The following is a 14,721-nucleotide window of genomic DNA, read 5'->3' on the forward strand; positions in this document are numbered from 1 at the left end:
CACTAAACATTTATCAGAAAATGAAACCCTGTTACTCAGGAACTGTGGAGAGATCCAAAGTTCAATTCCTTCTCCCACCAAAAATGTCTCTTATGTAAAAAGGAATGTATGTCATTTAATCCAATCATATAACATTTAAGCATTAGGCTGGGTTATAAGGAATTTTCAGAAAATGGATAGCTCCTTCTCAGCCCGTCATATCCCTGAGGTGTATCTTGCTCAGAATGGAATGAACTTCAACAGTGAGTACATTATATCAATGCAGACATAATATGCTCAAAGTACATTTATTATGAAGCTCTTAAATTTGATTTCCATATTTTATTTTCAATACTTTCTTGTAATTTTCATGACTACATAGGCCCCCATATTTGAAATGTCTGCATTAAAGGTTCTAACGCCTTCTTAATGACGGCACTTGGTTAATTTGCAGACCTATGAGATCATATGAGTCCTACCGACAATTCAAAAGACAATAATTGAGGAACTTAGATTTTATAAATCAATCCAAGCTCTTAAGACTGAGAACATGGAATAAAAATGAAGTTATCCATAGTGATATAGATTGTATGATCTTTATTATATTTTAATCCATCAATCTAAAATTCACACACATCAGATCAAACAGGAGTACCACAGTATTTATTTTGTAGGTATTAATTAGTTTACTATATTGATATATACAAAACTTTAGGTAGCAGCAGGCATCAGTTCTTCCAAAGAAGCTTAGGTAAAAACAATTCTTTATGAGTTCAAGTCCTACTATTTGACCCCCCTGTTGTACTGACAATAAAAATGAACTCAGTGAGCAAAGCTTATTGAACACTCAGTTCATAGATTTTGGGCTTCCTGTATTTTATTGGAGTTGAAGCAGTTATTGTTTGAACCCTCTGTTAATATTTTATATTTCAATTAATCTTAATTCTCAAAGAATTAAAACATGTTTGCTAATTATCTAAGATAAAACCATGATACCCAATGAAGAATTAGTGATGTTAGTCTCCTACCCCAAAAGTAGAAAACTTTTAAATGAACCCATAATTTTGAATGTATCTGAATTTTCCAATCCATATACCTAGCAAGGTCACAAGCTGATTTAAATAATCTGGCTTTTAGACAATCATCTCAAAAATATTTTTTGAAACAAAGCCACTGTTCTTTATGATGCCATCATTTTGACCAAATAACAAATAAGCAATTGTTTTCAAAGGAGAACATTTTAAAAGGAAACATTCTTTATATACTTAGCAAAGAGAGGAGAGCTTGAGTCTACAAGTCAGAACCAGAGAGTTCTAAGGGAAATGTAGTTGAGCAATCTATTTCTACTCCAGTTTGGAATATATGCTTTTGAGATGCACTGCATATAAAGATAGTAAAGAAAGATGTTGATGAATTTTCTTTTTAAAAAAAAAAACAAAAATTTCCAACTTCACTTATCGGCAAAGAGTTCTGGCATCAGTTAATGGCAGCAATACAGTGGTGAGCATCTGCATTGTGCTAAGAGGTAGATGGGGACCTAATCCTTGGATGTAATAACTAACTTTATTTAAGGTTTAGGCTTAATTTTTTAATCCAAGGAACATTTTAAAATTTATTTATTTTTGGCTGTGTTGGGTCTTTGTTGCTGCGCACAGGCCTTCACTAGTTGCGGTGAGCGGGAGCTACTCTTCTTGAGGTGCAGTAGCTTCTCTTGTTGTGGAGTACAGGCTCTAAGCACATGGGCTTCAGTAGTTGTGGCCTACGGGCTTAGTTGCTCCGCGGCATGTGGGATCTTCCCGGACCAGGGCTCGAACCCATGTTCCCTGCATTGGCAGGCGGATTCTTAACCACTGCGCCACCAGGGAAGTCCCAATCCAAGGAACATTTTAAAAGTGAAGGCAGATCTTTGGGAAACTTTTCTTTTTTAGTTATATAGAGATAAAATAGTTTGATAAAATAAACATCTGCCTTATGCTAATAACAGGAGTGCAAAGCAGCCATTTGGACACTAGAGAAATACAACAGTGTGCTTCCAAATCAAAGGACAATTCAATAGCCTAGCCAATCAAGCAGACACTGGGAGGAGTGGCCTCTAGTACCTTACTCCAGTAGCCAGAGCCATTAGAGGTCCCTACAGGGATATAAGTCTGTATCAAGATCAACAAATTTACAGAACAATCCTGGTCCAGCTCTGGCCAGGCAGCCATCTGACTGATGATACTTCAGGGCCACTAGCCTCTAAAGTTAGCACATGCTGCTGTGAGAAAAACGAAACCAATACATTAAAATTATCAATTAGAACTTATTCATACAGGGGATGAGAGAGTACAGGAGGCACACAAAATAGAGAAGCTTTGTTTTGTTTTTATAGTGGAAGATGAATTAACTTTGTGAACAAGTTAAGGCTGTAAGGGAAAAAAAATTCTAAATCATAACTCTAAAAAAAAAATAACCCTTTCTGTATCAACACCTTAAAAAAAAACGCCATAGATCTTACTTCATCCTTCAGCATAAATGGAAAGTCTGAGGTAATCAATATATTCCAAACTCCAGTAGGAAAAAAAAAAAGACATCCGTGTTTGTTTGGGGTTTTTAAAAAATATTTATTTATTTATTTTGGCTGCACCGAGTCTTAGTTGCGACATCCTTGTTAAAATATAGTAGCCACTAACAGTAATAAAGAAAACAGCCAGACTTTTGCTATTAAATACAATATTATGAAGACATTCCTTTCTTTCTTTCTTTTTAACTAGCAGGAAAATTAAATCAGAATTTAAATAATCTTGTTTAGGCGGTTCGGAATCTAAGTCTTATTACAAACCAAATTTTATGTTTGCCACCAATGAAAACGAAGTCACTATGTTCTTGAGTTTATTTCCTGAAGCAAGTTAAGTTCTCTAACAGCTTTGATTATGCAAATAATGTCAAAGAGGCAAAATACAAGTAACTGCAACATATAAAATTATACTTCAGTAGAAATGCTTTCATAATTGGATCCAGAGGCTTAGAATCATTATTCACTAAAAAAAACATATTCTAAGCCACAATTTTTCTTTCAATTACACTTTTACAAAGGAAGAAAAAAATAGGAAAAAAAAGAAGAAATCGGCCCTAATAGTGCTACTCATGCCCAAGTTAGCTAGCAACTCACTGAGGTTAATCTGCGTATCTCAAACAATCAATTGCACAGCATTTCCTGGCTTTTTAGCCAATGGAAAACATAACTTCTAATGGCAAAAAAAACCCAAAAAGCACTAGATTTAATTGATTACACAGACTGATAACCAGTACGACTTTTCCTTCTTCCAATCATATAAGAGATAAAGACAACAATTATAAGGAAGCCCAAGGCCACACCCACTGCAACAGGAATAAGAAAGTTGAGGTCAGAGTCAGCAGAACATTCTTCAGCTGTTAGAAAAGAACAGACAGAAAGCAAGGAAAGGAAATTAGTAAGGAATGCAATTAAGCAGAAACAAGAAAACAAGAAACAAGCATTTTGAAAGAGTACATAGGTTAGTCTTTTACAGCATTACCCTTATTTTCTTATTTTCCACTATGTCCACCCAAGTATTTCCAAGCAACTGATCCTCCTGTATCTCTCACTGTCACTTCATCTCAAATCACACCTAATTCCTCAGTACGAAAAGCAGAAGTTAAGGGAAGAACGGGAAAGGGTCCAAAACAAAGAATTGTGCTTGCCTAATATGGGAAGATTTTATGTTGAATTGTCTAATGGCACTGCAGGGAAAGAGCGGCACTGCGGGGAAAGGGCAGCACTGTGGGAATCTTCACTTAAAACCACTACCTGCGTATTTCCCCACTCCCTTTCTCCCCTGCCACAGCTATCGTGAAAATACAAATAAGAATTCTGTATGAGTAATAACATCTAAGTTAAAAAGGACTCATGATCAAGAAAAATGCAGTATAATTTTTTTCATACAAGCATTAGGTAGCTATCAGGTTATATGTAATTATTTTTAGCTGAGCAGTGGCCTGGAAGAATAACAGCAGAGTCCAATGGACATTGCAGTCCACTCCACTGGACCACCAGGAAGGCGGTGTGCACATGCAATGTAGCTTCTGAGCTCTGGACTGAGACAGAACTGAGTTTGAATCTTGATTCCTTCAATTACTAGCTAAAGGACCTTGGTCAAGTAATTTAAACTGGGCCTCACTTTCCTCATCTGTAAAAGGGGGAGAAGAATACCTATATTATAAGGTATCTGAGGATTAAATGATATTTCTAAAGTATATGATACACATCAGGAGGTCAACAAGTGTTCATTCCCTTCTCTTTTCCTCCCATGTTTGTGATCCCATCCAAGGAGGTTTAGGCTTTGAAGTAGCAGAGGTCAAAATAGGAGCCATTGAAAAAGCCAATATTCAGTACTTTTAAAAATACTTAAGCAAACAAAGTTGGTATCATGTGTCATTTATTGAAATTAGTTAGTACAGAAACTCAAAGTGCCCAGTTCTGATCTCCCAGTTTCAAGTTTAAACTATTCTTACTATTGAGTGACTAGACTTCATTGGGACAATTTTTAATCAAAATGCTAATAATGGTTTTGTTGCCCGCTAGATATATAACCTCAGTGAAGTCACTCCTCTTTCTGAAAAAATTATGGGGTTATAGTAAGGAATCTTTAAGGTCCTTTCCAGTATAAGTCTAATGCAATTAACAAAATGTGATACTTGGTGTGATTTATGATTGAATAATAACTTGCATTTTTCCTCTAATTTTATCTCTTCCTCCTCTTGCACTTTTGTCATTCATAAAAAAATGCTGCTGAGGTTCTGAGTATATAGAACAGATTTTAGTAATGACATTAGCTTTTATTAAAAAGATTTACTGTATTTTACTGAAAGCCTTCAGAGACTGATAGCTGGGTACCAAAATGCTGTAATCAGTGAATTACAAAAATTCTGAACAAGCCAATATATACACAGAATGAATTAATAAAATAATCACTTCCATGTGAAATTCTCGAGTCTACTGATTAAGCTTCCTTCTTATTTATTTGTCTATACATTCAATATCTGTGCTGCACTTCTAACATGGAGCGTGCCTCAACAGGGGCTGAATATCTAGCTCATTTTCATGCCAACAGCTTCTGTCTACACCCCATCTATGCTCTGCCCCACAGGGGCCGTCTTGGAAAAGGCAGGAGCCGAGTTGCTGCTTTGCTTCGCTGCCTCCCTTCTGAGATTGCTGCTGCTTACAGCTCATAAGTACCAGTCTGATGACAACACTAAATAGATTTTAATGCTCTAGAGACCAACAAGATGAGGTAGAGAAACACAACACAATCTCTCCTAATTAGTTCATAGAATATTTCTATCTTGCAATGCTAATCAGGCATCCAAGGAAGAGAAAAACATTTTAAAAAAGGCAACTGGTTAAATATGCTTGAATCCTTTCTGTCTATTATTGCTGAAAAAGAAACAGTTTTTTGAAAACTCTAATTCTGAAGCCAGTTGAAGCTCTGCTGCAGCCTCTTGGGTCTGTTTTTTACCTAGGGAAAAATCACAAGCCAAAGATACTGACTTCATCTTCAAAGAAAGTCACATAACCTAAAAAATGCTGATGGTCCTGAGGACATTCAACTGAAAACCAAGTTTAAGCATCTGATGGGCATTTATGCCACATCAACATTTATTTAATGAACTATATGCAAAGGCACTGCGATGAGCTTAAATCAGGATAATTCTTATATACTGAAACAGAACACCGGTAGTGAAACAATATTTATTAATTCCATTAGGAGACAACTACATATTTTATCTTCATAATGGCCATGTTAATAAGTTTAAGGCATCTTGGGTTAGAATCAAAATTTGGCCAAGGCTTCTTAAGATAGACCTTAAAACACTGCACACCGATGTTCTTTTCAACAAGTTTGTCTTCAGGACCAGTAAATACAACATTTAAAAAAAAATTATGCTGTTCTATTAACAGTTTTTATTAATAAAGAATTATCTCAAAATGCTGGGACTGATTTAAGAATTAAAGTTTCAATATATCAATCTTAAAGAACAAAGTATTTCAAAACTGAAAGGGAAGAAAATCTTGTTATGTGCATGTATTTTTATATAATCAATCAGACTGCAGGTTCTAAAATTGCTCATATCCAGCATGATGGCGCTTGAGACCAATAAAGTAAGCCAGCAACACTAGAATAAGCACTCCTGCCAAGGCTGCTCCCACCGCTATGGGCACAAGGAAGTTGTCGTCATCTGCACTGCAGTCTTGAGCTAGATGTGGAGAAAGCACAATTGAGAACAGAAACAGTGACAAAATTTCAGATCTGTACATTTTAAGTTAAAATGACAGTACTTCCCAACACACATATTTGTTTTTTACACCAAGGCAACAAGTCATTGGAATTCATTACCAGCAAATGAGATGTTCCACAAAAGTGATTTTCCAAATAACCAAATCGTATACTTTTAAGTACCCCCAAAAATGCAGTCATTTTGGATGAAAGATATATAAAATGATCACATACTTCACAGATTTTTCAAATGGAAGATAATGGATAAATATAATTAGCCTTTCCTTGATGATCAGGCTGTGAGCTTTCAGAGGCAAATTGTTATGATGTTGAAGAAGCACAGTGCCTGGAACACTGCAGATTGGGAAGTATTAATGAAATGAACCAAATGAACAACTACATAAAGCAGATGTAAGAACTCAATGCATAGGAATATGGGGCCATTTAGTAGTAAGAAAAAGTATAAACTGGCCCTGATTGCATAACTGTTTGCCTCAAGATTTCAGTCTGGTGTAGGAGTCAGATAAGAAAATCAGCGGTTATAATTTCAAAATGTGCTGTAATAGGGGCAGGGAACACACAGTGTCATCGAAATATTTCAGAGGCACACTCAACTCAGCCCTGTTACACAAGACACAGTTTGAAAGAGGTGACACCAGAGCTGAACTTTTAAGAATGAGTAGGAATTAACCATGCAGGTAATGGGTGAAGGGTGTTCCAGGTATAGAAAGCACAGACAAAACTATGGAGGGTAAGAAAACAGCACTTCGGGTGAAATGCAAGCAGGTTGGCATAGCTAGAACAATGGATTAAGAGGTACTCTTGGGGCTTCCCTGGTGGCGCAGTGGTTGAGAGTCCGCCTGCCGATGTAGGGGACACGGGTTCGTGCCCCGGTCCGGGAAGATCCCACGTGCCGCGGAGCGGCTGGGCCTGTGAGCCATGGCCGCCGAGCCTGCGCGTCCAGAGCCTGTGCTCCGCAATGGGAGAGGCCACAACAGTGAGAGGCCCGCGTACCGCAAAAATAAATAAATAAATAAATAAAAGAGGTACTCTTGGAAAAGAGGTGGAAAACGGTACTAGGATCAGCTCACAAAGGCACCATATGCTCTAGGTAGTTTGGCCTTATACTGATGGCCCCCGCAAAAAAAATTTCTGCAGAATTTTAAGCAGGATATTTTTTTCAGAAGTTATGGCAGATGGAAGACTGGAGGTATTAAGTTAGGAAGCAACTCTACTGCTAGAAGTCAGATGACGAATAATATGGTCCTGAACTTGGTTAATGAAGTGCAGATGCAGAAGGGATGGACTAGAGATCCAATTAGAAGACAGAACTGACCAAACAGATGTAGGAGGAGACAATATTGTAGAATGGCTTCCAATCCCTTGATTATGTAGACACTGGTGCCATTCATAGTGATAGGGAATACAGGGGGAATATATGCATTTCAGTTTTATTTGTAGTTATTTTTGTGTGGGTTTTTTTAAATTTAATTTTTAAAATTTGCATGTCGGGGGAGGGTGGAGAGGGATATGTGGAAGAGGAAGACATTCCGTTTTAGATCTGCTGAGTTTAAGATACCTACGTCCTAACCAAGTGGTTGACGTGCTAGTTCAAACCAGGGACAAAGATATTTCTCAGCAAGGGCAGATAAGAGTAATAAGAGGATCAGAGATAAAACCCTTGGGAACACCAATATGTGAAGAATCAAGGAGCAGGAAAAAGTAGGAAAGGCAGGTAGAAAATGGTGCCACAGAAGCCAAGGAAGGAAACAGTTTCAATTATCATGGGAGAACAGTGTAAAATATTAGAGACGCCTGAGAAATGTCCGCTGGATGTAGCAATACGGAGGGTGGGGGCTAGGAGTCAAATTGTTGCAGGTTTAGGAGTGAATGGGAAATGATTGACTGGTTAGGAGATCAAGAACTTGGGATGGGGAACACACAGTACTCATTATGAGACGTTTAGAAGAAAGGTAGGTAGGTAGAAGGGGGACACAGGGTCAAGAAAGGATACCTTCAGGGTGGAAGAGACTTGTGGTTACAGGATGTGGGAAAGAGCCATGAGCATTTTACAGGTTGAAGATGATGGCACAAAGTCTCCTGGGAGGCAGGGGAAATGGGATTCCAGAAGCACTGACCAGAAGAAAACCTACTGAGACTGGAGAAGAAAGGGATAGTGCAGATGGAGATATGTTTGCAGAGAGAGGAGGTGGCTAGCGTGTTGAACCACCGCTTCTATTTTCCATTTCCTTGCCTCTTATTGCCCTAGTTCTCCTCCTAGCTTGCAATTTACCAGGGATTGATAAATCAGATAATTAAACTTATTAGAACTGTGCCGAAAATAAAAATGAATAGCTGCAAGGCACATCTGATTGTGTTTGCATGTAAGAAATGTGCCAGCCTTTTGCTAGTCTCTGGGGCAATAACTGGGAACAAGATGCAATCCTAAAGTTTATGGACTTTATGACATCAATTTTGGCTGCCAGCTCAATGATCTTTTTTACTTGCTTCTTGGTTTTGTTAAAAATCCAGATAGCTGAGGTTGCCAGATGTGACTTGTGAATATATGGTGTTAAGAGCACCCAGTTAGCTCCTCCCCTTCAATTTCCCAAATTACCACCCAGCATATAAACTATTAGGTGACATGACCATAAAGTATTATGTCTTGGATTTAATATAACTTGGTTTTTAAAAAATTCATTAGATTAATTTCTTATTCTGGCAACGAATTCATAGTCCTCTTTCCCAAATTGGGTATTTGACCTAGTACTGAAACGACTTTCATAAATACTGCCAATAAGGCTTTCTTAAGGCTTTCATGCAAGACAAATATTCCCAGAGTAGATCAAAAAGGCAATTCTGCTAATACAAAGATCTTTCTAGATGCTGTCATTTACTTAAAATGCTCAGTATGTGAAGTATTAATTTATAATAATTGATTTTTATGAATTCGGCCTTTAAAAATTCTTTAGGTAATGAAAGAAATTTTGGTAAAACAGTAATTTTAATAAAATCACATCCAAGAAAAGAAAACCTCATTCTATAAGTCATTTTGACCTGATCTATTTGCCTAATGTACACTTGAGACCTTTCTGGGGAAAGGAAAAGTGTATTTGTAGAAGAGTTTAATAGTCACGGAAGCAATGAAGATTTTTAAAGACAAAGTTTCATTGACCATTGAAATTTCAATGGAAAGGTTCATGTAGATTTTTTAAATGCTGTTAATCTTCAATTTTCTGTTAGTTCAGAAATTTTTCAAATCCAGTTTTCAGTGTGAGGGCTGAAAAGCCAAGATGTACATTTATAATAAAGTATAAAACAAACAGCTCTTCAAAACCAATGTGTCAAAAATTCTCTTTGGAAGAATCAGCATTTAGAAGCACATCCTTATGTGACATCTTATCTATTATATACCTTTTAGATCTATAGTCAAACTGTTTGAAATATATTACATGAATCTGAAAAGAAACTTGAAGCTATTCTATACTAGTTTCAAAAATAAGATATGGTAATTATTGATGCAGAAAGTTATATACCAGGGTAAAAGATCAGGAGATAGGTAGGAGAGAGCTGAGCCCAAGACAATGTAACATTATCTATCTAAATAAACAGAGATAAAAGGCTATAATCCTAAAAATATCTGAGTCTCATAATTTATAATTCCTCCTAAAAAAACGCAAGAAACTTCAGATGGTGTGTTTTACACTGTATGTAAATATGTTCTTGATGCCTAAGATGTAGCTTCTAATCAGGTTCCTTCTAAAAATACTCAAATGTATATTTTTCTTCATTGAAATGAAAAACTATCACTCAAAGAAATAAGAGTAACAGGACTTAACAGCCCTCAGTCCCCAGATGAAAAAACGAGAGAGACCCCAGTTGAGTAGCTTGACCAAGTCACATGGTAGCTAGTAGAGCTGGGAGCTCTGATGAGTAACTGGCAGTCACGTGGCTTAACTGGGTAATCCAGAGGAAAGCGACTAGCCAGGCTGCTAAATTTGTGTGTGTGATATACTAAGGTGGACTGGGAAGCTATCTGGAAATTGGAAGGTTCAAGAATTTTAAGGTGATCTGAGAGAAAGATTAGGGCTTCCCTGGTGACGCAGTGGTTGAGAGTCCGCCTGCCGATGCAGGGGACACGGGTTCGTGCCCCGGTCCGGGAAGATCCCACATGCCGCGGAGCAGCTGCGCCCGTGAGCCATGGCCGCTGAGCCTGCGCATCCGGAGCCTGTGCTCCGCAATGGGAGAGGCCACAACAGTGAGAGGCCCGCGTACCACCAAAAAAAAAAAAAAATTACACACAATCCTATTTTGGCTCGGATCAATAGGTCAGTTTGTGTGGCTGACCTAGTACAGATACTAAATATCAGCCTCAATTTAGGACCTGAGAAAAGTGTACAGAGATATTCTGTCACTTTTACTATGAAATAAATATTCTAGATCACTGGTTTCCTAATTGCCTAAACATTAGATTCAGCTGGGGAGTTTACACACACACACACACACACACACACACACACACACACACAAAGTGCACGCCACACACGTCTCATCCCAGACCTGATTCTTACTCTGTAGCCACTCCAACATCAGTAGGGACCTATGTATGGGACCACTCTTCCAGACAGCAATACACAGAACATTCTGGAAATAATTAATTCTACTTCTAAGCATTTCTTAAGTTTTTCCTTTTGGAAGAAATTGCCATTATGTAGTATACAAAATCTAGACTTTAGCCAATGGGAAAGAAATGTGAGCAAATTTCCTTAAGAAATAAAAGAATCTTTATTGTTTGTTTTAGAAGCAATATGTTGAGCAAATGGACAGGCAAATATCTGAAGAGAAATACCATACATCAACTAGTGGTTTAAACATCTGAGGAAAAAACATGGAAAGTATTTACATGGACCAGTTTCTTTATACAAATGCTAACCCATGAAAAACACCCAGAAACCAAATAGAGTGTTAGATCATCAAGGTGTAAATCCGTTAAAGCAAAACTACAAAAGGTACAAAGAACACATGGCTATAGGAAATGATAGTGTAAATGATAGCATATAAACTGGCCCATGTAAAATACAAAAATATTCAATTAGGTCAGATTTTCTATAAAACAGTACTAATTAGAGGTATTTTAATATAAATCAGATATATAATCTAAAGGTAGAAACTTTTAGAAACATTAACAGCATTAAGCCAGTGTGCCACCCACTTGTGCTTCCAATTTTTATTTTTTAAAAAAGCTGCTTTGTTTTGACTCATGAGAAATATCTAAGGCTCACATTCTTGCAAGCATTATCCATTCTGACAACGTTAACAATCTTACACTAAAACACTATTTAAATAAAAATTTTTTTTAAAAAATCAGATTTATATTTAGCCTTTAAAAAGTGCCTTAAGCTGGCAATGCAGCTCAATGTAGCTTTTAGAGAGGGGCTTAGTCAGGAATCTTATTCTGAGCCAGTAAGATTTTCAGGCTACTCTAAACAGAGAGCAAATTTAGGTGGGAGAAAATATTTATCATGCCAATATAACTCGAAAGGTAGTTATAGACATACACATGCTAACATGCAATTGCCTCTGCGTGTGTGTCACTAGACTACCAAATTTATTCAACGCAAACAACATTTTGGAACCCAGATATCTCATTTTCTAGTGAATGGGAGGCACACATAATCTCCCATCCCCCCAAACACGGAACCTGCCATATATTGCTGCATGTTAACAATTTTTTAATATTTGCTCAGCCATCTCAATACCAAAAAAAAAAGGAAGAAAGACAAAAGCAGCAAGAAATACTTGATGTGCTAACTATCAAGCAGAAATGTTTTGCTTTCTCATATAAACATTAGGTGGTGCAGGTTAAATGGACAATTGGTGCAACTCCCCAGAGCACAGAGCTGAACACAAAGTACATGAATTAATGATGATGCTACCATAATGAAAAATAATAATGTAAGTTTTGATTAGCACAGAACTATTTAAATGTGAAAGCCAAATTAGTAAATGTTGTAGCAATCAACACAAGCTGGAAACAAAGAACAGCTTTTTCATGAACAAAGAGAAGGCCAAGACTTTTGGGTTAGGTGCAAGTTCTTTATCTAGGTTCTAGGACATACTGGCATTTCTTCTTTAAGGAAAAGAAAAGAAGAGAATAAAACAAACCATCACCAACAAGGATACTAGAAAGCTAAAGAGAAATCTACATTAATTTTAGCACTGCATGTAGAAGCCAATTTACGGGTACAAGGGACTAACACCCCAAATTGGCACTGCCTAGCAATTATCTCTAAAACATCTAGAAAATGGATTGAAATGCCCAGTTGGAATAGTCTCGTGTCTTACAATTCAAAAGACGGAAATATCCAGTTTTTTTCTTAAAAAGATTAAACAATAAGATTAACACCTATTCCAAAATTTTAAAGCTTTTGTATCTTTTGTCACTACAGCCACATTAAATACAAATGGATTCAAAAGGCATTAGAAAAGCATGCATTGCTAAGAACATAATAATACTAGACCCTGTTCAAATCTATTGGCATATCTCTCATAGTCAAATACACAGCAATGCCAAAGCAGCTAAGTTAACCTGCAAACAAAATCACCAAAAAATGCAAAGGAGCAAGTACAAATCCACCGTAGAATGTGTTGTCTCAAATCGACTACATGTGGAGGTGCGGTTAACCCTTTCCTAAGCTGTATATTTCTAGTCAGAATGTTTAAAGTGAGAACAATGCAATACTAATTCAAGACAATAAAATAGAATCTATAATCCACGTGATTTTGCACATGTTTTTTGTTGTAGAAATAACTTTTAAATTCCTTAGTTGGGAAAACCAAAATCATGTGACTAATTTATAGTTTATAGTTTTAGGGGTATTTTTATCTATTTAAGTTCAAAATCCTCTGTACCACCTGTTGTTAAGATCAGAACTGCAACTATATATACCTTAAATCGAATAGTATTGCATGTTGGATCTTGGATCTTGTACTTGCTTTATTGTTTTGTAACAGAGTCACATGTGGATTAGTGTTACAGAGTCTGATATCCAGCATAACTTTTTCTTCTGCCAATTAGGTAAGCAATCACTATAACGATAATCAAGCCTGAAAGACCAGCACCAACTATAATTGGTATTAGAATGGTGTCATCATCCAGCGAACACTCTTGGGCTGTAGGTGAGAAAAAGTGTGTAACAAATAATGAGTATAATAAAAAAAATGATGTCCAAAAGTAAAAGATGTTGATATTCAAAATTCAGAAATGCTCTTATAAGATCAACTTAAAGTAATTAAGACAGGTATATTTTAGTGATAAAGCTACATAAAATTATGCAGTGTCCTAGAATTAAAATCCTAAACCTTATTTGTCCTTTCATTCATGTATGTGTATATATATATAGATATATATGAATATACACTCATTTATATCTGAGTAAAACACATACATGTGTCTGTATTTCTTTGTATATATTCCAAGTGCTTTCCAAAATAGGAGTATTACTTTATCAGAAATGAAGAGAGCTAATCTAGCCACATAGCTACATAGCAGGATTAGACTCTTGGTGGTAGAGTGAATGTCTTTTGGGAAACTCGGAGCAGATCAGGAAGGTTTAACTGTGGGATTAAAACAGCCATGCTGACTCTGGAATCCTTTAGAGCAAAGATCAGGCAAACTATAGCCCGTGAGCCAAATCTGGCCCAAGGGCTAAAAATGCCTTTTGAACATTTCTAAATGATTGGAAAAAAAACAAAAGATGATGATTTTGTGATTCATGAGAATTACATGAAATTCAAGTTTCAGTATCCACAAGTAAAGCTTTACTGGAACACAGCCTCACTCATTTGTTTATTGCCTGTGGCTGTTTTCATGCTACAACAGCAGAGCTGAATAATTGTGACAGAGACCACATGGCCTCCAAACCCTAACACTTACTGTCTGAGCCTTTACAGAAAAAGTTTGCAGATTCCCGACTTCAAGTATATGCTTTTAGTGGCTGCAAAAGTCAAGAAACTGGGACCTCTTACTAATTTGAGTGTGTTTACCACATTTATCAATCTGGTCAGGGCTGGCAGCCCACAGGGGCTATTTTCCCCATTTCTAGACAGTAGTCTGATCCAGTAAAATCCAATCAACACTCTTACCTTACTGAAAGTCTATTTCCTCTCCTAAACAGTGAATTATTACCAGTGTGTTGTATTTATAGGTACCCACAGTCAAGAACCTAGCTCCACAAATAGATTACGCATTCATTATCAGTACTAAATGTTGTATACTCCTTTGGGTGACATTTCTAATTCTATGTACATAAAAACCAAAGTTTCAAATTAGAGAAAAACCATAGCTCATGTCTATTACAGCTGACTAGACAAACAGGCTTGAGCGGATTTTACACTGCAAATGATTTTAAGTTCTAAACACAAATTTGGACCTAAAATTAAGGTAATAATGTAGGGGAGATCAATA

The 14,721-nt window shown here is 36.7% G+C and overlaps 1 protein-coding gene across 3 annotated transcripts in view; it reads right to left on the bottom strand.

The window, feature by feature from the left end:
• Positions 1–615: 615 nt before the first annotated feature.
• LAMP2 (lysosomal associated membrane protein 2) overlaps positions 616–14,721 on the bottom strand; it is a 37,484-nt gene continuing 23,378 nt past the window's right edge. The window contains exon 9 of one of the 3 annotated variants that reach the window (XM_082865059.1): positions 616–3,390. In XM_082865059.1, the coding sequence (XP_082721185.1) occupies positions 3,248–3,390 (143 nt within the window). In that variant the 3' untranslated portion in view covers positions 616–3,247. Of the gene's footprint in view, positions 3,391–4,398; positions 6,235–10,954; positions 13,428–14,721 lie in introns of those variants that run through there. The other 2 variants (XM_082865057.1, XM_082865058.1) reach the window with 2 other exon arrangements.

The sequence above is a fragment of the Leucopleurus acutus genome, assembly GCF_964270905.1.
Source record: "Leucopleurus acutus genome assembly, chromosome: X".
In the NCBI taxonomy this organism is placed as follows: domain Eukaryota; kingdom Metazoa; phylum Chordata; class Mammalia; order Artiodactyla; family Delphinidae; genus Leucopleurus; species Leucopleurus acutus.